This window comes from Bombus flavifrons, chromosome 2, assembly GCF_040668555.2.
Source record: "Bombus flavifrons isolate JBK064 chromosome 2, iyBomFlav1_principal, whole genome shotgun sequence".
In the NCBI taxonomy this organism is placed as follows: Eukaryota; Metazoa; Arthropoda; class Insecta; order Hymenoptera; family Apidae; genus Bombus; species Bombus flavifrons.
The window spans coordinates 15,925,709-15,949,823 of record NC_138443.1 but is presented as its reverse complement, the minus strand read 5'-3'; the positions used below and the strand labels follow the sequence as shown (position 1 = coordinate 15,949,823).

The 24,115-nt window shown below is 36.0% G+C and overlaps 2 protein-coding genes and 1 long non-coding RNA gene across 18 annotated transcripts in view; 2 read left to right on the top strand and 1 right to left on the bottom strand.

Moving 5' to 3' along the window:
- Window positions 1–16,464, top strand: part of unc-13 (protein unc13 homolog) — a 378,276-nt gene extending 361,812 nt beyond the window's left edge. For 12 of the 15 annotated variants that reach the window (XM_069130578.1, XM_069130571.1, XM_069130572.1 and 9 more), the window contains 9 exons: window positions 902–1,636; window positions 1,938–2,159; window positions 2,290–2,733; window positions 2,809–2,940; window positions 3,058–3,283; window positions 4,020–4,172; window positions 5,921–6,025; window positions 6,311–6,473; window positions 6,677–16,464. In XM_069130578.1, the coding sequence (XP_068986679.1) occupies window positions 902–1,636; window positions 1,938–2,159; window positions 2,290–2,733; window positions 2,809–2,940; window positions 3,058–3,283; window positions 4,020–4,172; window positions 5,921–6,025; window positions 6,311–6,473; window positions 6,677–6,974 (2,478 nt within the window). In that variant the 3' untranslated portion in view covers window positions 6,975–16,464. The remainder of the gene's footprint in view (window positions 1–901; window positions 1,637–1,937; window positions 2,160–2,289; window positions 2,734–2,808; window positions 2,941–3,057; window positions 3,284–4,019; window positions 4,173–5,920; window positions 6,026–6,310; window positions 6,474–6,676) is intronic. The other 3 variants (XM_069130609.1, XM_069130536.1, XM_069130529.1) reach the window with 1 other exon arrangement.
- Window positions 16,465–16,669: 205 nt separating this feature from the next.
- On the bottom strand, window positions 16,670–18,257 carry LOC138188674 (uncharacterized). Its single transcript, XR_011175617.1, has 2 exons — window positions 17,670–18,257; window positions 16,670–16,848 (listed from the first exon to the last, which is right to left on the bottom strand). It is a non-coding gene; the product is annotated as an uncharacterized LOC138188674 (long non-coding RNA).
- The window catches only part of Su(Tpl) (Suppressor of Triplolethal), a 144,804-nt gene continuing 138,486 nt past the window's right edge, over window positions 17,798–24,115 (top strand). The window contains exons 1-3 of one of the 2 annotated variants that reach the window (XM_069130620.1): window positions 17,798–17,928; window positions 18,490–19,098; window positions 19,190–19,391. In XM_069130620.1, the coding sequence (XP_068986721.1) occupies window positions 19,260–19,391 (132 nt within the window). In that variant the 5' untranslated portion in view covers window positions 17,798–17,928; window positions 18,490–19,098; window positions 19,190–19,259. Of the gene's footprint in view, window positions 17,929–18,489; window positions 19,392–24,115 lie in introns of both variants that reach the window. The other variant, XM_069130626.1, reaches the window with a different exon arrangement.

Here is a 24,115-nt window from a genome sequence, read left to right as displayed (position 1 = left end):
CTTACCTAACTGAATTATCAACAAAAGTCTGTCTTTTCTTCAAATAAAATACGACGATTCTGAAAATAAATTCAGTCTCCAAGCCAGTCGTTTAATTCGAACGTTTGTAACTTTGTAATAATCATTGTTTTATTTATTTCTCAGTACTGGTAGTAGTAGTAACTTTGCTATTATTATTAATAATAAATAACAAGTTCTTTACACTATCCGTGCATTGAAGTATTGATAAATAAAGAGAAAATACTGTTTTCGGCAAGGTTTTACGACATTGATAACATATAGTAGCATTGCATATAGAGACATGAAGAGTTAGCCATTGATAAGCATTTCAATTATTCTAACAGTATTAAGTAAATCTTTATCGTATATTAAAATCTGTATCACAAAAATGTGAGATATTAATAGAAAATTATTTATTTGACAGTCTACCAGAAAATTCAAAATAGCGAAATTAGAAGTAGAAAGAGTTTATGATTAGAAATGTTACTGAATCTATAAAATTTTAACTGTGTATGATACCATACATGTGTATATATACATATATTATGTAATATACAATATATTATAATACATAATAAATAATATATATTACATAATAAATTATATACGATATTGTATTATGTATTAGTCACAAAAATACAAAACCTTTCTACTCGTCGATATGCTTCCCTAAATGTCAGCTGCCTAAAAGCAAAATCCCACATATCTAATATATTTTCCCGCCGAGATAAGTATAACATAACTTTTGATCGTTCCTGTTTGCCCGGGACGTATAAATGGCTGGACTGAGCGAAGACGAGGTCCTTCTCCCTGGCCGACGACGCCCGTAATTTATGGGAACTCGATATACCGACAAAATACATTTTCCTTGGTCGTTCACGGTCCATTTCTACCGTTCCAGAAAGAAAAATTCGTGAAATTACTGGATCAACTGCACAACTCGCTGCGAATCGATCTGTCAATGTACCGAAATAACTTCCCGGCCTCGAGCCAGGAGAAGCTGATGGACTTGAAGAGCACGGTCGACCTGCTGACGAGCATCACGTTCTTCAGAATGAAGGTTTTGGAGTTGTCCAGCCCTCCACGAGCGAGCACCGTGGTGAAAGATTGCGTGAAAGCGTGTCTTCGTTCGACCTATCAGTTTCTTTTTGAAAATTGTTACGATATCTACAACAGAGAATTCCAAGTGGATCCAAGCGAGGCGAAGAGAGACGCCGAGGATCATGGACCTCGCCTGGAATCATTGGACTTCTGGCATAAGCTGATCGCGCTGATCGTTTCGGTGATCGACGAAGATAAGAACAGTTATGCCCCTGTCCTGAACCAATTCCCTCAGGAATTGAATATCGGTCAACTGTCGGCGGCCACCATGTGGTCTCTGTTTGCGGTGGACATGAAGTACGCGTTAGAAGAGCACGAACAACACAGACTGTGCAAGTCCTCGGCCTATATGAACCTCCACTTTAAGGTCAAGTGGTTGCACACCAATTACGTGAAGGACGTACCGCCATATAAGGGCGCGGTGCCCGAATATCCTGCGTGGTTCGAACCGTTTGTTATGCAGTGGCTAAACGAGAACGATGACGTCTCACTGGAATATCTCCATGGTGCCTTCAGCAGAGACAAGAAGGACGGAGTAAGTATCCCTTTTCTTCAGGTTTAATTAAATCGATTAGCTTGCTCGAAGGAAAATTTTTTCAATCTGTAAAAAAAAAATGATTCTCGTTGATTACGAGGGGTAGAAGAAGATCTGATGGTAGAAATATATCTTTTCCGATAGTTTTATAAAGAGGACATACTACGCTAAGATCGGAGACTAGCTTTGTCGAAAACAAATACAACTTCCTGAAATACATCTTTTTCTTTATCATCCGATGTAGCAAAATATATTTTACTTAAATTTATGAATGGTTTAACATTGTGTAAATTCACCGCAGTTCCAAAAGAGCAGCGAACACGCGCTGTTCAGCGTCTCCGTCGTCGACGTCTTCACACAATTAACCCAGTGCTTCGACGTGGTCTCCAAGCTGGAATGTCCTGATCCGGAGATCTGGAAGAGATACATGAAGAGGTTCGCGAAAACCATCGTGAAAGTGTTAGTCGCCTATGCAGATATCGTGAAGAAGGAATTCCCAAGTCACCTGAAGGAAGAAAGAATCGTACGTTTAACAGTCGACTATAACAATCAGATTTATCGATCAGATGTATTTCATTGCAGGATATTTTACAAGTAACAAGTTTCATTGTGCCCGTATATCATTTTCAAGTAAGATTCGTCTTCTTTTTTAGGCTTGCATTCTCATGAACAATATTCAGCAACTTCGAGTACAATTAGAGAAGATGTTCGAGTCGATGGGTGGAGAAAAATTGGAAGAGGACGCGGCGAACATTCTGAAAGAACTTCAACAGCAACTGAACGGAGCACTCGACGATCTAGCCATGCTCTTTGCAAAGAGTTTGGAACCAAGGATAACAGCTTCGGTGAAAGAGTTAGGCGATTTATTGCTAGCCATTAAAGGAGGTGGACAGGTGCAACCTGCTCAAAGAAATAACGTAGCTGTGGAAGCTGATGAAGTGTTGCGTCCTTTGATGGATCTTCTCGACGGAAGTTTGTCGTTGTATGCTGAATCTTGCGAAAAGACTGTGCTGAAGAGACTGCTGAAAGAATTGTGGAAGATCGTCATGAGGATTTTAGAGAAGACGGTGGTGTTGCCACCTATGTCGGATAAGAGCGTATGTTTTCCACTGTCGAAACTTTAGATGAATGTATGTTATACAGATAAATGTATTTGTACATGTATTTTACAGATGATGTTCAAGAATCTGACGGATAATGCGAAGAACTTAGCCGCGAATGCGAAGATAGAAGACATGTCGAAACTGTTCAAGAACCACATGGTTGGTAAACCGGATGTGAAAAACGCACTGAGCGGTGTAATGGTGTGTTTAATTTAAGTAGTGTATAATTAATATTTCCTTTTAATATTTTGAAAACTGTGCTCAATCGTTAGTAGATAAAAAAAACCTTATGTTATTTTAATCTCATATCGTTCACAGGATATTTCTAAAGAAGTAGAGAAGAATCTTTCCCCGAAACAGTGTGCGGTTCTCGAGGTCGCCCTTGATACCATCAAACAGTACTTCCACGCGGGTGGAAACGGTCTGAAGAAGACATTCTTAGAGAAATCGCCGGAATTGCAGAGCTTACGATACGCCTTGAGCTTGTATACGCAAACAACAGACACCCTCATCAAGACTTTTGTTACGTCTCAGGTCAACCAAGGTAAGTCGATTCTTAAACAATTTATCAAATAGCTTCATAAACATTTTCATCTGGAATCAGGTAAAAAATCATCGATCGATATTAGAAATCAGAACTATATACATAATCACGGTTTTATTCGTTTTTCGTTTATCAGCATTGGTGATAATATATTACGAGCAAAGACAAAATTTTATTCGCTATAAATAACAAAAACAGGGGCGCAACTATAATGTAGAACTACTATCAAATAAACGAGTACTTTCTTCGCATCTGAATGGCAAATAAAAAGTATGTTTCTATCGCGTAAAAAGACAAACACAGTTGTCCAGCGCACAGTACATACATATCATCACATATGACAACTAGCAAAATTCCAAACGAAGCGAGAATCTATAATTTGATCGATGTACCAACTAAATTAAACGCTGCGAAAATATTAATCAAAAAATTGGCTTCCGCTATATCGCGACGCACGTTATCTACGAACGTACATGTTACCGTCAATTTCCATAAATTTATTCATCAACAGTATCTAATAAGATGCTCGTACAGGTACCACATGAAACCAAATACCAATCGCGTGAAGATCGAATTTAAAATCTGATTAAAACGTGAAAATTAACTCGTTGCGCCATGCACGCTCGTTTGCGATCATCATCCGTTCACATATACACATACACACACAGCGCGACATTTTTGGAAAATTCGTCACGAGATACGAATACAACCCACGTAACCAAAATTATCGCGACAGTGCCGCTGAACAATGCGTCAAAGCTGCGTCAGCGTCAGCGTTCGATGAGCAGCGAAAGAGGTGGTGACGAAGGGGAAGGAGCCGAGGGTATGGAAAGCCTCGAGGAACCCCTTCGCCAGAGCAAGCCCTCTCTTCGTCGAGAGAGTCGACAAGGTACCAGAGAGCACTAGCCACCTTAGAGCAGAAGCCTCGGGAATTCTTCGCTGACTTCTGGCCACTTTTCGAACCTAGGCGCTCGTTTTAGGACGTAGTGAACTGTTTGTGATTGCATTATTCACCGAGCTGTCTTTTCGGGACTAGATAGGCTACTTGGCTGATAGTCTTTGGGCATTCATACTCGAATCGCCTATACCTCTATGCTTTCGTTCCAACCAAAATTAATATAGTAGGTTAATAGAAAAAGGGGTTTTTGAAAATAATACTTGGATTTGATCAATGGTTTTAAATATATATATATATTGATTTTTTTTAGTAATACTCTTTTTTTATTATTGGAGGAATTATTAATTGCAAAATTTTTCGAAAAGAATTTATATTGAAAATTTGGCATCTACGTTACTTGTTCCTGGTTATAAAATAAAGAAATGGCTTTTTTGTATTGAAGTTAATTAAATTTGCTTAACTATATAGACGAAAGCATGGCAATAGTTTATTGGTTTAAGAAATAGATACGTAACTTGAAACACAGTAATCTTTGAATGCTCATGTACAAATGCTACTAATATTAGCAACGTGTTATTAAACTTGAAATGTATTATGACTTAAATCGTTAATTTAAGCAGAATCGATCCTTTCGGTACAATAATTGCTTGTAAGAGTTCAGTTACGAGCTATAGGAATAACACGAGGCTAAATCATCCGAATGTTCATGAACAACTAATATCGGAAGAGTCAAAAGCGTCCCGAAAACTTCTCGATGATCGATAGTTGTACTAGGTAACGCTGCTGCTATCACTACTACCGCTGTTGCTGCTAGATACTACCGAAAACCTTGCAAAACAACGACCATAGAAAATGGCCACCCCATTATGACTTATCTTGCACCCAAGCGTATTCTACTTAATTTATGTGATCGCGAAGAAAATGATTCAGTAAATAGTTTATCTCTAAATGTAAAATTATACATTACATAGTATACTCTAAATGTAAAATTATACATTACATGGATTATAAAATCTTATAGGCAATTGTTCTGGACGCAATTTATAAAAATTGCACGTGTGTTACACGCTCCAAGGGTTGCCATTTTCTGACATTGTCTTTTACACTAAGCATTTCTTTAATCATCTTCTTTGAAGCTTTTACACATTTACACATAAACACCTATAGACCTTTGTTCAATTTATCACTGCCAATTCACCATTTCACCACTCCAATTTAATTATTTCTTTCAAGAGACATGCAGTTCTCTAATTCAACTGATACCTATGCAATGGTTCATTCTATTTTACGTATCCATACAACTGATCGATTAATTATCAGCTACAAAACGCATAATCAAACGTTATAATCTGCACGTCAAGCAGAGCGGCAAATGTAGATTTTCACAATTCGCCAATTGATCCTTGGTCGGAAAGCGATGAAGCCGATTAATTAACCAATTGTATCAAACTCTTTCAAATTGTATATGCTTGAGGTATTTAATGCGTGTCCGAGACACTCTAACAACACAGCAACTTCGTCTTCTCTGATAAATACTCAAAGAGACAAAGTTCTATATATGCATATGATTAGAGCATGTAATCTGCTCTAGAACTAGACATTGGTCATAGTATCTTAGCATCAGATCTGAGAATTTTAGCCTCGGATAGCGGTGACCGAAGCTCCCTTTTTCTCTCTCGTAGTACTTAGCGGCTAGAAATCGAAATTTTCAGATAAAATCTAACTTATCGTTGATAAAGTTCCAGATACTGCCGGTACGGAGGAAGGCTCGGTCGGAGAAGTCAGTATACAGGTGGATCTTTTCACACATCCTGGAACTGGCGAACAGAAGGTCACTGTCAAAGGTATGTTTTATTTACTTTAAAATATCGATATTTTATTATAAATTATATAGTTTAAATTAATATCCTATAAAAAGATAAGTCTAGACTATCATATCTTTATTAATTATAACGTTAAAGATCTTCAGCTAGGTGCCTGCCAACTATTATTTCATACGTTTTGCAATAGTTTCGTATGAAAAATGATATTACCATACATATAATTATTCTATACATAATATAGGTAGAATATAATATATATATAAGCATCGTGAAATATTGTCATATTTAATACATTTTACTCTGTAGTTGTGGCTGCGAACGATTTGAAGTGGCAGCTTGCTACGGGAATGTTCAGACCGTACGTTGAAGTAAATTTGATCGGACCGCATTTAACTGGAAAGAAGAGGAAGCAATCGACAAAATCAAAGAGCAATAATTGGTCGCCGCAATTCAACGAGAGCTTTGACTTGTGAGTATCTCTCTCTATTTTTTAGTAGATCCTACTTGTCCTCCGTTTATTTAAAAAAATATCAAAGCCTTTACTAACAATTTTAATAACTGTTTCATATACTCTTTACATATGAAACAAATTTAGAATCATGATCATTGATCTTTTTCATGCAATACGCACACATTCGATCGATATTAACAAATCTATTTCGACGTATGTAGCATGATTGGCAATGAGCAGCAGCAACTTGATTTCTACGAGTTGCATATCTGCGTGAAGGACTACTGCTTCGCGAGGGAGGATAGGCTGGTCGGTGTAGCAGTAATGCAGCTCAAGGACATCGTCGAAGAAGGCTCGTGCGCCTGCTGGTTGTCGCTTGGTAAACGAATCCAAATGGACGAGACCGGCTGGACAATCCTAAGGATTCTTTCACAGAGGAACAACGACGAGATCGCAAAAGAGTTCGTAAAACTGAAGAGTGATATCAGGCAGGAAACACCGTTACCGAACCCTACCTGAGGCTCAGGGTCACAGCATTAAGCCACGACAGCGAAGCGATGCGTCCTTCGAGTTTGGAAAGAGCTCGAAGGAGAGAAGGAGAGGGGCGTTGTCCATAGGGGAAACCATAGAAGCGTTCGGCCGTCGTTGTCGAGAATGAAGTCTTTAAAAAGCAAACAAAACAAAATAATTCAGCAAATAAATAAAAGAAAAAAAAACGAACAACACCGCGAGACACATGCGATATCGAGAACGCGTGAGACACAAAATAAAAATAAGAAACACACATTGCAGCAAACACATAAGCGAGAAAAATCACCGATAAGGACGATCGGCCGAATCCTTTTCGGTTCTAACGCTAACGTCGGTCAATGAGGGAACGAGAGACCTTGTCGTGCGACATCATTCTTCTCGCTTCCTTCGCAGTCAGCTTCCGGTCGAGCGTGTTCTTCTCTCTTTTTTACGAATCACAGAGCTTTAGCCCCGTCCCCTATATAAACCGAATGAGCCGAGAATTAAAAAAAAAAAGAAGACAAAACCAAAAAGAAAGAAAAAGAAAGAAGGTTTTTGAGTAAACATGTTGAAAGTCAAGTCCCCGAATCGAAACGTTCATCCAGCTAATGGAAGTCGGACAAAGAGAGTAGAAAAGAGGAAGGGTGATTCCTCCTACCTTTTCGGAAAAGCGATAGAAACGTAGAAAACAGGATGATGATTGGTCAAGAATATGGGAAGATATACGGACAGATTTTTCATTCAAGTAAGTGCCGTAAAAATGGAAAATATGAAACCTCAGGTATCGAAGAGTGTTCTGAACAGACGCGACACGTAAAAACAGTGCTGCCAGTACGTAATATATTTGGTAAATATTCGTAACGTAAGGAGAGGGAAGGAGTCGAATTAGTCGTAGATGATACGTCCAGCGCGGTTAGACCTCGACGTGTACGGACTCCCAGAAGAAACGGAAGCAGCTTGACTGCAGTTAGAGGAAAAGGAAAACGAAGAAGAGCACGAAGAACGATCGAATCGGGGTCCGTGATCGCTAGCACGTTGCAAATATAAGACGTTTATCGGGAGTGTTTTTTTTCTTTTTTCAAAACTAAAAAATACGAATCGCGCTGCAATGAGGAAAATGTAATACTACATATAAGATATAGACACTCGTGAGAGACGACGTTTTAGACCGTTTGTTCGGAATGACGAGTTTACTTGTAGATATGTGAAACACATTGTTGACGAAAAAAAGTTTTTCTAAATAACAGTTTAACGTAGCATTGCGTACGACCAATAGGCGCGTCACGACGTTACTCGGGACGCGCCGTTAGTAATAAAATAGGCATTGTAATGTAAAGTACGTTCTTATTGTAAGAATTAACAAGAGATCGTAAGAGTCTGATTATTGGTGGTGAACGTATTACGAGGTCCGCTCGAAGACTTCGATCATTCCCCGTGAATCATCCTTTTGGGTCTCACTTCGAAGACCTTTAATACGACGTTTAATACGATGAAGATGTTCACGTACACAAGAAGCCGATATTCCGTTCCAGTGAAGAAGAAAAGAATAAAAAAAGAAAGAATAACAAGAAGAGGAAGAAACATACGAGTTAGGATCCTTTCGTCCGCCTTCAATTTTCATTCTACGTACAATATCGTGAAACAGAGAATCCGGTTTTCGATCTGTTCTAGCCAGAAACTACTATTTCTACGAATCGACAGCCTAACTTTTTCGAAATTAAACTTTATATCGTGGTAGATGTATGGTAACTTAAATAATCATGTAACTTCGACACTTTCCCCTTTCGACGATCATTGCTTTTTGTGTGAACGTGCAAAACCAAATATGTAAACGACGAGGTGGAACGCAAGCTTCGAAAATAACGGACATCGATACTTCTTTGTCTATTCGCTTAAAAATATCTCATCGATATTACTCTTGTATATAGATCAAACATTGTCCACTCGTGGGAACAGTTGGTTAAGTTACGAAGATCAGAGCCCGCGATTCTCTAATGCAAGACTTCCCCCACTATATATGAAGAATAAAAAGAAAATGAAAAATCGAGAAAATCGAGGGCGGACGCGTTAAACGGTCCCTCAATCTGCTACAAAACGGAAACGATCCCCGCGGAAGACATCCTAACGTTCTTCGTTTCGCATCGAATGTCGTTCGAAAACTCTGGAAACACTTGTTTAAGAACACATGTCGCAGTTCTTGCACGAAGCTTCGATCGGATCTCCCGAGAAACCTACATATGGGAATAAAAAGGCAAAGAAAAGCGGTCACTGTGAAACAAAAGAAACAGAAGAAAGACGCAGAAGATGGAAACTATTAATAACACAAAAAAAAAAGATGCACGCGACTTTAAAACTAAATAAATTTCATTCTCTGATCTTCGCAGGTCAAACCAGATATACAATTCCAGAGATTACATGATTATATCCACAAGAAAAGTTTCTACTACGTAGTACGTCTAGATATACTTACGTATTGTGTATAGTATATAAATGCTGATGTAGCTGCGAGCGCGGGATATTCGTCTGAAGAGAAAGCCACCCGAGAAAAAAAAAAGGAAAATTCGGCTATCTTTACAATTACATATTTACACCAGGCGCTTACCATATCCGGATGATGCGTCTACACGCGACACAGGTCAGGCGCAGAACCTTCGAATATAATTCCGTTTATTAACACGTTATACATATACATACAAGCGCATATCTTTCCAAAATTACCTCTTACAACGTAACTTTACATCAGGAATACAAATACGTTTCACGATTGAAAGAGAAAAAATAATGGTTTATCATTCATGAATCGATGCACCTTTGAATCTCAATACGAAAAATCGTAGGACAAAATAGAGTTTACGTGATAATTTTACCGTACATATTTCGTTTCATAAAAGAACAGGTTTAGCACGTTACTCGTTGACGTGGTTAGAGCGCGTAGATTCAAATGTGCTCGGATCTGTCTATCCGTGTCGATCTAAACGACCCTCGACGAAATGCTCCTCATGCACAAAACGCGTTGCGGTTCGTCTCTTTTACAACGTTCGCGCTGTTTCAATCCTGGTGTATCTTTATTCAAAAGCGAATGCGATGAGAAACGATTTCGGGCTTGGAAACGAGCATCGAATACAAATGAAGAAACAGCATGGCGTGAGTGAAATAGATGAATAGAAAATAGAAAAAACAACGTATGAAGAAGAAAGAGAAAGACGTAAGGGGGGAAAGTAGAATTGGAAGAGAAAAACACGGATCCGCGATCTCGCCACCATCTTCATTTGTAAAAGTGTCTATTTTCTCCGCTGCCTAAGTACTACATACTAATTAATGAAAAAGGGCTGGCAAATTCGGCAACCAGGCCAAGTCCGTCGACGAAATGGGAACAACTTTCTGTGTGTTTCTTTCCGCTGGGAAGTTTCCGTGTCGGTCGACAATTGCGCTTCGTGGACGGAATTGACCGCCACTTTTTCCTCCTACTCTCCGCTTCGATTAATATCTCGTAAGCTTAATGAAAAAAAAAATATCTCGTGTATTCTGTGATAATTACCCCTTAAAATACATATACATACGTACACACTTGCACATACTTACATGTTCGTTTACATTTACAGAAAAATATATTTACACTTACAAGCATTACATTTATACTTATACCCGCACTTACACGTATTACACCAAGAAACAAACACGCGGGATGCTCTGCATTTCAAACAAGACACAATACAGTTGTGCTTCTCTAATTGGCCACATATTGGGATTTCAACTGACCAGTTATCGAAGGAAGTATATTTCTAGAAAGATTTTCTCTTCTTGATTAAATCCAAGTGATGACTGAAGTAAGATATACTTGATACATTTGTTTATTTTAAATATATATAACATCGGAGGCCTACAAGGCCGGTTCCAAAAACTAATGGGAATATTAACAGCTAGTTAACGAAACGAAATTCTGGCCAGTTATAGCTGTACTACTATACAACACGCATAAGCATACATGTACCATACGTATATGTACTCTATATACACAATACAACATACATACATATATACATAATTACACATACCATGCACGTAATACACCGATCCCAATAGTAACAGTATTCTTCTCTTTTAAAAAACATTTTTCAACTCCTTCAACAATTTTCGATTCCTATTCTCTATACTCGTTAAACGTCCGAAGAGTCTCGTTGGTGTGTGATAACGAAAGATACCATGGCAATCGTCGCGATATTACATAGAGATTGTGACTATCTGTCACCTGTCACAATGTCTACGTGAACGATCGGTAACATAACGAGAACAAGAACACTATGATATCGACACGAAATAAAATAGGGAACGCAAAAGTATTCGTTGGATAATAAATGGTAAAGGTAAGAGAACGATTTCGACGATCAACGAGGGAGCGGGAGACAACAATTAGATATTTTACACGGTGCCGTTCGATAGTGATATCTTCATTGGAATTCACAGGAACGGTGACACGTGAGCCATGTTTGTTCTTATGCCGTTCGCAATCATAGGAAAAAACAAGCAAATATCGTTGTCACGACGTTTACTCTTTTTCTTTGTTCAATATAGTTTAACCTCAAAAAAGTACTGTACAGAAGATAAATAATGTTCGTATCGCTGTTCGAGGAGAAGCATTGACATACGAAGGTTTACGCGACGCTGGCAAACTGATCTGAAATGAATAAAAGTTTAACCCTGCTGGGACTCGCGCGCTGAATTCAGTTTTCAAGTGCTTTATCTTGGATTCTACTCTCTTAAGATATCGAATATAATTACGGTACTAATACATAATTTGTAACATTAATATCATTCTAGTGTTATAACATTTACATGCATATTGTTATTAGATTATTATAATATAATGCGATGCATGCTGTGAGTGTTTAGAGATGAGTGTTTAATAATAGAACTAGACTTTAGTCTATGAATTTCATTACTTTGAATAACTTTGAATTCAAAAAAGATATATATATATAAATATGAAAGAAAAGATGAAAAAAAGATGAAAAGGAACAGTCCCTAAAGGGTTAAAAAAACCAGTACTGAAGAAAAAAGTGGGAAACGGAATGTATTACTATCCTTACATAATGAGAACGTATACCCATAGATCACTTTAATATATTACGAACGTTTAAACATTTATATTTATACAGTCGTGAAAAAGATCCAAAAACCCGTAAATATTTCTTCCTGTGATTAAACGTCTCGTTGCACGGATCGATCCATCATTCTTTTCACAGAACATCTAATCAAAAGAAAAAAGATTGGGACGTGTATATTATGGAACAAGGTCAAGTGTTCGTAGTTCTTGTTCGACGAGAGCGCGAGATGTCACCGCGAACTTTTGCGTTCAGTAACTGACCATGGATGCAAAACCAAAAAAAAGAAATCATTCGAAAAACTAGACTTCAGATTGCTGTATCGTGAGGACGTGTAGCAGAAGAAACCATTTAACAAACGAAAGGGGAAAAGGAAAAAAAGAACAAATATATACACAATTGTTGACAATACTATGCTTGAAAAATCGTACGGCGCGTATATAATTGTACTTAACAAATATATTTAAAAAAAATGGCAGAATGTTTGTGTTTCGTAAGTAAAGCATATTAAGGAATAAATTTGTAATCATGCGACAAGACGCATTTGAAAAAAGAAAACAATAATGTGTACGGAACACGTAATTCTGTGCGTACGTGCGGATGACTGCGTGATTATTAGGTATTATATCTCAACGAGTAATGAGTACATTTTCATCATCCCCGCAAAGAGTGTACCATTGTTATTATCAAAATTTTTAACGCAAAACCAAGCGAACGATGAAGAAAAAGAGTTATAATTACGGCATACCGTTGCGCAGCCTCTGAGTATACATAGGTGAACCTAAAAGCAATTGTATCAGAGTCAAACACGCACATTCAACACAAGAAAAAATAATAATACGTATAAACCCAGATCTTTATTAATAAACGTTTATCTTTCGTTCATTCACTCGCATGAAGAGCTTATTATTCTTTGAACCATTTGTATAATTAAAGCCTCTTTCATCTAAGTAGCTCTGAACGTGTGTGCATGATTTTACATTGCAATTCTACTCTTGAAGAATTTATCTCTCTTGATCGATCGACGCACGCGACGCCAGCATTGGCAGGTATTTTTTCGAACTTCATCGAAGTTATTTCATCGATTGATTTTTGTCCACGTTTTTGTTCTATTTATTCAACATTATTATTATCTAATAATCCTAGCCGAGATAATTATTATCGCTAATTCTAATGAAATTCATCGTCGTTTCTTACCGTACTTCTCCAAACATACGTATACATACGTCATCGAACAATTTTGAAATCGCGCCGATTTCATCATATTTGATCGACGTACATACACACATGCATACATACATTATTGTCATCCTTACTTCATGTTCTTGTAAGAAAAAGAAGATTAAGGAAATGATTATGTTTTACTATTAATAATAATATTTTTCATCTCCATTTTAGAGAAATAGATCAATACGTAATGGCTTCTTTTTTCAAACTTCCAACAATTATCAAAGTTCTTAAATTTTTCTGGTGCAAATTACAAAATAACGTGCATCGTGATTAGTTCGTAACAACACAAGGGATAAAATTATATGTGCAAAATTGATTGTAATCATTTGTATATAATGATGAGTCATCCTTAAACAAATTTTACGAAAGAGGTAATTTTGTTTGGCGACGTGTGCAAACGTTAACAAGATTCGATCGATAAATTAGGAAATGTGTATGACGTGATATAGTATAAGCCAACGGAAGAAAGAATTATCAAGTGACAATGCTATTCAAGAATTACGCGAACTAAATGTCAATACGAAAAAGATTGTTACAGTGGTATCTGTCGATCAACTGAAGTAGTTAAATGGAGTATAAAAGTGCGAATAAAAGGCAAACGAGGAAAGTTGACCAGAGTTTTATCGTCGTTGAATCATTGTGCCACATTCCATATCGTCGTATTTTACGTGAAAGGTACAATCGAAGTAACTTCATTATCACGAATTATTAGATAAAATTTAAGATGTGACTCGATGTTTTATCACCATAATTACTGTACGAAATTTACTGAATACAGACCATCGACAATCTAGAGGACTCATGTTTAATTAATAACATCTGATTTTGCCCAATTTTATTTCAATCGATACTGCTTTTATACGTCAGTGTTCAATTGTACAAAAGTGTTCAAATACAATTGACGCATGTCAGAGTAAAATACATATAAAATGCTTTGTTTTTGAAATGACCTTAGTGATCTCTCTTCTAGTAAATACACATTGTAATAATTTTCATTAAAAATGTCTACTTTCGATACTAGCTAATATTAGGTAGGAACCATTATTATTATTTCGTAAGTTTTATTAGAGACCTCTGGATTTTCGTCTGATAGTTAGCGAAATCAATAAGAAAACAATGCTCATACATCTAATCGTTGTTGCTATTGTTTTCATCATATCTCTCTTTGTCACAATCATTATCATCGTTATCACTGTATATTACGACATGGATCTTCATGTTATACGAAGCGTCCGTTTATTGTCTCGGCTATCTTTTTGTAATTTATAATTTCTGCATCAACAATATGCTCATATGTAAAATATAACCGTATAAACGCAAAATATATTGCATATACAGTTGCACATATATATATACATATATATCTATATATACATATAAATGGTTCATATGAAATGCTTCAAGTTGTTAACATCGAAATTGCTAGGAATAGCGCCAAATTGATTTCTGGCATTTAATGATTTTAGAAAGAGAAAACGTATCATCCAAGTGTACGTATCATGTACCTTACATGATTTAGTATCTAGAAAAATTTTGCTGTTATCCACACTAGTTCCAAATGACTTGCAACATTTTATATGCATCAATCTATGTATATATGTATATGTAGTATAACACTTGTACATACATAATATGTACACGGTCACGCTATAAATTCACAATCTGATGTTGCCTCGTGTTTCAGCAAATTAGCAAATATCCGATGACTTTGACATAATTACGTGTCTTTATGTAATTTTCACAAAATTCACTTACAAAACATACATACATATAAATAAATCTTGTTGGGACGCGAAGCATCAACCAAAATGAAGCATTTTCTAAATACACAGTTCGTTGAACTTAAAAATTCTTATGTTCTGAGTATATCAATAGTCTTGTTATTATGTTCTGTCTGTTACATGCATACTTATGCTTATATGTATGCTATGTATACTTTCTCATCACGTGTTATTCTTTCATATTTTCTACTTTCATTTGACATATGTATATTCTGTATGGAGTTTTACAGTTCCCTGTTTATTACATGAAACGAAGGCTCAGTATAGTATCCGAACTGGAAAATATTCGGTTAGAATGACATTTGTTAGCGGTTTTTGAGGTCATTGAAACCGAAAATAAGGGTTATTTTCCACAGAAATAAACATATTTTTTATTTTCATACAGAAAACGGTATGTGGTAAGCGGCAAAATTGGCATTTGGAGCATTGGCATTGATGGCTGTGCCATCAGTTGTTTTGTAAACCTACCTCTTAACGTCTTTATAAAATCATCTTACGCGGATTTATGTTAAGATCTTTGTCTGGCAAATGTTCATGAGTCCGAATTTTCAAAATCGTTATTTCCGTGAAAAATGACTCTCATTTTCAGTTTTAGCGACGTAAAGTATCTCCAAAAAGACGCATTCAGATTAAAAATATTGCAATCCGGATACTATACTCTATCCGAAAGGAAATACTGTTAAAAGAAAGAAATAGCACTTCATAGAATACCTGTTTTTCTTTTGTAAATGTTAATAAAGCTTAGTATCTAAGACGCCGTTATTTATTGTACATTGCGGAGGCGCAATTTTTTTAGGCAAGATTTTCCTTGTCATGGTATTTGTTCTGTATGCAAAGTAAACAACCATAATATACTTTAATTAATCTCTCAAGAGAGGAACCACTATGTAACATTCAATCATTGTGTCTCCACAAAGTAGAATTTAATCAAACAATGTTGATACAATTATCTAATAACATTAACGAATGATATATTCGGATATAAAATATTTAACTTTATGTTTATTCATTCTATTAACCATTTGCACAGCTTGTCTAAATTTTCATTCATATAAATTTATCATATCCAATGGGTGCTCTTAAATGGACAGTGGAACAAAAATTATGCGATATAAGATGATAAATGTTAAGAGATAGGAAAAGGATGGCTTTCTTAAAGGAATGGGCTATCTCAGGGGAAGGTAATTCACAAAAACCTAATAAAACATCAAAATCAATCAATCTCAAAATATTTTACTTGAATACCTCCTTTTATTAAATTTAACGTTAATATTACTAAATAATATTTCATTGAATTTATTTTAGAACAAGACTTCTTGGTATAAAGACGTTTCAGTCAAACAATTAAGTATAAGAATGAAAAAAAATAAATTGCTAAATACCTGATTTCTCTTTTAATTAATACCTAATTCCTCTTCGTATACCTCTTCTTGTTACTAGATGTATATGTTCTCAAAGCATAAAAATGTAACATATAAAATTTACATTAAAATTTAAAATCATAGGTCAGAAGAACTTTGCCACATTGCAAATATGTTACATAAACTTACATTATCCAAAATATATCACATATATTGATTAAAAATAAATATATTTTTCATATTGTAGTTTATTGAATGTTGTTATAACTACAACAGTTATAATTCTTGATATATACATATATACTATTAAATATATTATAATGATATAAAGAACTTGTATACTTCACTTTCCTTCGTACATGCTCTTGGTTAGATGCTCTTTGTATTTGTACACTTTACCCAACTTTTCCTACAAAGAATATTAATACTTATTAGTATCACAATCTCATATTGTGGTACAGCAGTACTAAGCAATGTACTTCTTAATCACGGAAGATTAATGAAAATAATGAAAATAAAATATAAACCAGTTTGACTACAAATATGAATGACAATATATTGTTAGTGAATTATGAGCTTATTATCTCCCCATTGTCACATCAATTTTATATTACTTTTTAAAAACCTCTTTATTAGTGCTGATGGAATAAAATAGTTAAAATTCGATACTAAAATTCATCAGTCTTTTATTTGACTTGCTTGTTACGTTGCTGAGTTAACATTAGATACCAGTTTTTGCAAATAGTGATATATTATTACTTAATAAAACATATACAAATAATACGAAACACAAATTGGTTGTTTAATCAGTGATTCTGGGAAATTACATCAACAACTGCAAACAAATTGAACACATACTAAGGACTTTAAAAATTGAGTGCATTTCTTAAAATAAAGGATACAAATTTCTTCGATTCATGAAGGCCTGAAATTTGAATCAATACACATAACATTCTGAGACATATACATTTACGTATTACATAAAGCAGTAACTATACAATTTAATGAAATTAAAGAAGATTTTATAAATCATTTTGAAGACATAAATAACGTTGATATATTTGATGATTTTAATAATAAATTTAAAAAATCCAGATCTTTTCTTGCTTATTACAACTTTTCTTACCAAAATTCTTTTGAGCTCATAATTCGCGATAGCTACACTTCAGTACAGCTTGTTTTAATGAACTATTAAATATTATGATGATGAAAATGTTCTTTGTATATTACCAGTTCTATTTCACGAGCATAAGTATTAGCAGCGGGGTACATAAAAGGCATTGTGTTGAAGCGATATCTTCGATAATCGAACGTTGTTGTATACAATATCCAGCCGATCCAAACCGTTGCTAGAATAGTTAGCGGTGTAAACTTTTCAATCATCTTCAAATTTTATACTTCAACTTTTCTATACAACTAGACTAAGAATATATAATATTTAACGTTGATAAGGTTACTGCTCTGCAGTGCTGCCACACCAGCGAATTACGTAAGTCCCTTTCTGATTATACATACCATATTTTTAATTGGCTGAATTATTATCAAGTTTATAGCTTATTTTCGCACAAAAGAATGATTTGTTTTTAAAAATAATACACAGGCGTATTTAATTAAATACATTCCATAATGTTTCATTAACCGAGGTACGTGATAACCAAACAAGTGATTTTTAAAACATTTTCAATAAATTTCACAATTTATTATTTGATTTTGAAGAAAGCTTTATTATCGTCAATAACTAAATATATAAATATATAAATGAATAAACAAATAGATAAAAAGATAACTGGGCAAAATGGTTCCTACAAATAAACTCGTCAAATCAGAGCAAATACGGTAACATGATTTACTGAATATATAGAAAGGAAAAAGACATCATATATTTTTATTCTATATCTTTCTTTCTGATTATATTATTTTTTAATTTAGCAATTTATGATGCATATATATACATAAAATATATTGGACTTATAAATACTTAAGTATGCAAATTATTTTATCTTCTCACGGAATTAATATGTATATGTGGAATTATCGAAATCGAAAGCAGATGGCAGCACTAATGTCCAAAGAATGAAGCGGTACGATGAAGAATGTCAGTCGATCATTGACTACGACCGGAGGAGGTCGGTAGGGTGCGCAGTCGTGTGCTATCTGAGTATAAATCGGGATTGGTTGATGGTTCTCCCGTAAGCCCCACCTACCAGGTGGTCGTTCGAAAGTGTAGTTGTGTAGTTTCTTACAACGAAACGACGGGCGCTGCTCTCTCCTCGACGTATCCAATCGCGAGAAAATCTGAAATGAGACGTATCGGTGCGCTAATATGTGACGGTTGAGAGAAAACGAAAACCAGGAACGTGTGAGAGGGTGGTTTACGCGCGGGTGCTACCACTTTCGAAGCGTGACGAAAAAAACGGACCACGTAAAGAAGTGGCAAAGGTGGAGATCGTGAAAAAAGATACGCGTCGAGAAAACGAAGGAAAAACGCGTGTGTGCCAGAGCTACGTGCAAAAAGAATCCTCTATTTCGGGGGGGGGTTGTATATATCTTTCTCTCTCTCTTTGTGTCTCTCTACTTTCCTCTTTTTTTTTTTCTTTCTTTCTGTTTCTCTCCATCGTTACTCCGATTTGTTCCGAGTGAAAGTATCTATCTCGTTGCGGCAAGTGTTTTCTCACCGCGTTGTATGCGTCGTTCTCGTATCGCGGAGTAACAAGTAAAGGTAAAAAAAAGTGATACGTTTAACTAACAAGGACGTCAGCTGTGTGCGCTTTTACGAAGGGGACGTGTGCGAGAGAGAACCCACTGTTGAGCGACAGAGAAATGGCGGCGCTGGCGGCAGGTGTCCAGTATGGTTTATCGTCGCATAGTAATTTTCACGAAAACAAGTCCCTGATCTTCGTGAAACTCACCGACTCGGCGCAACGTGCCATCGAGGACTTCCTCAGAAATCGGGTAAGTAAATCGTACTCTTATTTCGTTCCATTCTTCGCTATCTCTTTTCCTTATGTACAGGCTAGGAATTGCGAGCTCGTGTGCGTATATATGTATGTATATACGTGCAAACGTGTGTGTACGTACACGGCTCTGCACGCGTCACGAAGCAGTCATGTGTGCGTACATGTGTCGTAATGTCGTGCCGAGGAAAGAGACACTCGATCGTCACTCACTCGCCATATTTTGTATGGTATTTCGTTAATACATGATCAAAAAATTGTCATGTTTGCTTGCGGAAATTACCGTGAAACGTTATTATTCGAAACATATTACGGCATCGGTGAAAACACTAGTAAAAAGATGTTGGAATCAAGAGTTAACCCAGGCCACGTTGGCTTGTTAGCAGCTGCTTACTGCTCTACGTATTTTCTGCCCTCTTAGCCCTTTCGTATGCGATTGACAGAAAAATCGAACACGATTCAATTTAAAACGATTACGAGTGTTCTTTTCGCCGAGTTAATTTGTTCGACTACATCATTACGCTATATCCGTATGGTTTGACAACGACATTACGTAATAAGAGAACTGACAAGGCAGTTCACTTGCTAGATACATTTCCAGATTGCGGCTAAGTTTATTAAAACAAATGTTTTATCCGCTTGCATATTTTAATTTTGATTTAAGAATTCATTAAAATAACAGTGTTACTTTTTTGCCATTGCAAAATGTGAAAATCGATGAATCATCTCTTCCATTTACAGTAATGCGGAACGTGTAGTACATTTTTCTTTCGATTTTCTTTAACTCTGCCCGATATTATCGTAACCAATATCTTGGAATATCTTTCGCTTCGCTAACCGACGGTATTTCATGCTTTCGTAGAGGTTATGTTTGCTCACCATCTGTGTTCTTCGTAAGACATTGCATCCATATTTACCTGTTTCGTAGCAATTGTTTAGTGTATAGAAACAAGAAAATAGAGAATAGAGAAACTAGACGCGAGCATGTCGCTACGATTACAAAAAATATCGTCACAACTTCGACGATTCTTGCACCACCTGACATAAGTATTCCAACCTCTTGGACGAGATTCGAAAGTAAAGTCGTCGAAGGGGCGTATGCCTTGCGTCAAAATACATCGATGCTAAAGCAGATTGCGTTGCAATATGCATGTAACACTTTGACACACACGTATTATTAATATGTGTATAGACGCGTAAAGCAAAAATTGGATTAAACAGGCGAAATAAAAGACGATGACGTGAAAATGTCTGCATGCAAGTTTTGTATGATTCATAGTTTGCCACAGGTTCCTCGTAGCTTTCGATCGCGCCTTTTTTAAACGTGTTCGAGATTCGACTCGATTAATGCAATTTCAGGAGTAATTTTGCGCTTCAAAATCCAATTCACGTCAATTGCACGACAAATATTTCAAGCTGTTAAACTAGAATACGAATCTTCTCATTCCATATGTTACCCTTGTCGTTTATGAGTTCGACGATTTATCGTCGATGCGTTGGTCGAATAGTAGATTATTTTCGTGTTTTCTTTATCTCCGACTAGGAAAACTACGACGTTTCGTGATGTTAACGCGTGTAACTATATATTATCTAACATTTTCTTCGCGAATCGAATACGTCACTCGTTCGAGATTCATATGTTGTGTTTCCTTTATAAGTTGAATATTTTCATTTTAAAATTTTTCTACAAGTTATAAATCAAAATAATTGTGTGCATTTAAATAAATTATCTTCGACTTCCGAGCTTTTTCATGTTCGCTCGTTCATTAACTCTGCGTATAATTGAAATAAAAAATATTATTTTATTAATTTCATTCCTTGTATTTTCGTTCGCAACGAACAGCGCATAATTACATCATCTTTTCGACGAAAAGAAATTAAAATGATTAGTTAAGACAGGAATACGAAATAATTCACTCGACTTGATATTTAAGATGAAATTTTGCTTCGTAGGTGCAAACGACCTGAAGGCCTATAAGTAGTAATAGTGTGCACGAAGAATCCGCGAAATTGCGATCGGAATGCTGTAAAGCGTTTATTCGTTCCACATCAGGAAACGATTATATTATGCTCGTTGGCCGCCATAAACTTACTCAGAGCGTGTCCTTTCCAGCGGATAAATATTTGCTTTTCGATATTCATTGATGTAATTTTAGCGTAACATTTCGAGATTTGGATAATTGATTGGAGCGCCAATAATAACCTAATTTATTTTAATTAGTTGCATCGATTCCGCGAATTTAGAGCGAATTGAAGCGATTTCGACGATGTTGCGTTGTTCACTTGTTCAATTTTATTATTATTATCTTTTTCTTTCTTATAAACTAATTGCGATCCTATATCGGCTGAATGACATTTACATTCTTAATATTGCTTAAGTTTCTTTACTTTTAATCAATTGGAAACTGTGTGGTGTTTTATTCTTTTTTTTTCTCTAACGGGTTTTAAGGATTAATAAGGTGTGTTTCTATAATGTCTGTTTTCTAACCGATTTCGATGAAAAACTAAAAGTTCTCATATAGGATCACAGAGATTTTTTATCTGTAAAAGAAAAATCTGTGATCTACAATTTCTAACTGTTTCCCATTTACTGATATTACATAATTGGGGAATTATTGTGCCATATGGTTTTGGTTGGTGGAAAATGGAACGGTCTCGAACGAAATGACCAAGGAGACGAGTCGTTCGATCGAATAGAGAAAGGCGCGATGATGGGACGCAGAAACGTGGCACGTGTTCGAATCTGCCTGATTCGGGCGTAGTTGCATAATACTGCGGCCAAGTCTCCCACACTTATGGTTGAGGACACGCTATTGAGCAGGGAAAATGGAAACGGCTAGAGGTGGACGGTAAAAGAAACGGTGTTACAAATGGTAGGTAGAACGGAGACTTTGTGCGTTAATGACAAACGACACTGACGTTGAAAATCGGAACTTCGTCACCAACGTTAGTCAACCTTCTTTTATACAGTTGGATAAATTTTTATTTATTACGGATTATTGGATAAATTAATTGGATAAATCAGATTTTAAGCTAGATTTTTCGTAGTTAGATTAGCTTGTTAGTTTAAACGATAGCTTTATTTGAAAGTTGGAGGAATTATGCCTGAGTTGGGGTTGTTATCGAAAATGTTAAAACATGGAGTTAAATTTGATTGCTGAAAGCAAAGTAACGGATTTAGATTGCTGAGAGTATTCGATATTTCAATGCAATTGAGTAAGTTTCACAAACGCCAAATTTGTATTTCTTTTCTAAAATCTCATCTCATTTTCGACTGACATCAAATTTCTAATTCATTGGCTCGTCAAAAATCTCTTCGTTATACCTCGGAATACAAGAAGATACGTTGGAAATCTTTTGAAATTTCAATTTCCTCTTCGACTAAGGCGAAAATATTGATTCGCTGTTTTCTAAAAATTCCCTCGTTATTATTTACAGAAAATTGCTGGGTCGTAATTAAGTTTCAAAATTATTCGATTGCTCAGATTTTACACTTATAGCTCGCGTTATAAATATGGCAGTCTCTTATTGTAGTCTCGGGCTATTTCGTTGAGCTGATGCTTCTGGACTAGGGAAAAGGAGTATGGGTTAAGGGAGAATGTATATACCAGGGTTCTTTAAAAAGCGACGTAAGATTCACAGGCCTTCCGGGCTAAACTCTCCCAGAGGCCAGTTTGGTTCGGGTACGTGGCACCTAACCCCATAAGAAAAGAGGCGTGGGGCCCTCTTTGAGTAGCACAGCTGTTCCTCGAAACTTGAATAACGATCCGGGGGAACAGGCCGCGCCGACGGCTGGAAATTTTACAAACCAAGAATAAGTATTGCCTCTGAGCGTGATTCGAATCAAGGTGTCGTGAAATGGTCCCTGGGCATTAACCGGTTGCCGAGCGTATTCACCGGCCAATCGTTTTCTTACAACCTCGCATTAATACAAAGTAAAGCTACTGGTTGTTCCAAATAATTCGATGCTTCTAGTTTCTAGCGTTTGAGGAAAATTAATTCTCTAGAGAGGGAAATATTTGTAGAAATATATAAAGAGGAACCTGTCTAAAGCATTGAAAGTAAAGGATGGTAAATGTAGCTTTTATGGAAGATATAATCGTAATTTTTAGAAAATTTGTAATCGAGCTGATGTTTAACATATAATATACATATTTATATATATCCATAAAAATTACGAATATCAAATCTTCTTTTATTTTCTTTGCGGCTACATATTAATAATAACAAATATTAATAAATATTAATAATAACTCTTAACAAAGTCAATATTAATTTTTATTTATATCGAAACTTGATCATACACATACAGTTAGCTATTCTACTTTCATCGATCTTGATTATAATTATTTATGTATAGTATATTTAAAAACACATTAACGACTGCGGTTACTCTACTGTTAACATGCAACAACCATATACAAACATGTCACTCTTCTCCAACGAATAACTTTCCTCTGCAACAATTATCATTCCTCTAACATTAATAAATTCAAAAAAAAAAAAAAAAAGGGAACACTTTTCTCCTTAATTCTCTCCTTTCGATACGTCGATTTCTCTGTCGAATGGTACCGAAGCTTGTTCCTTCAACTTTCCCCTTTCGCCTGGAATTGTCCTCGTCATGTTGATCGTTCGACGAGGCCACGCTTATCAGACCCCGCGATTAGGTAACACGATCCGCGGTCGAAGCGCGAAGTTTAACGACGCCGTGGCGCATGCACG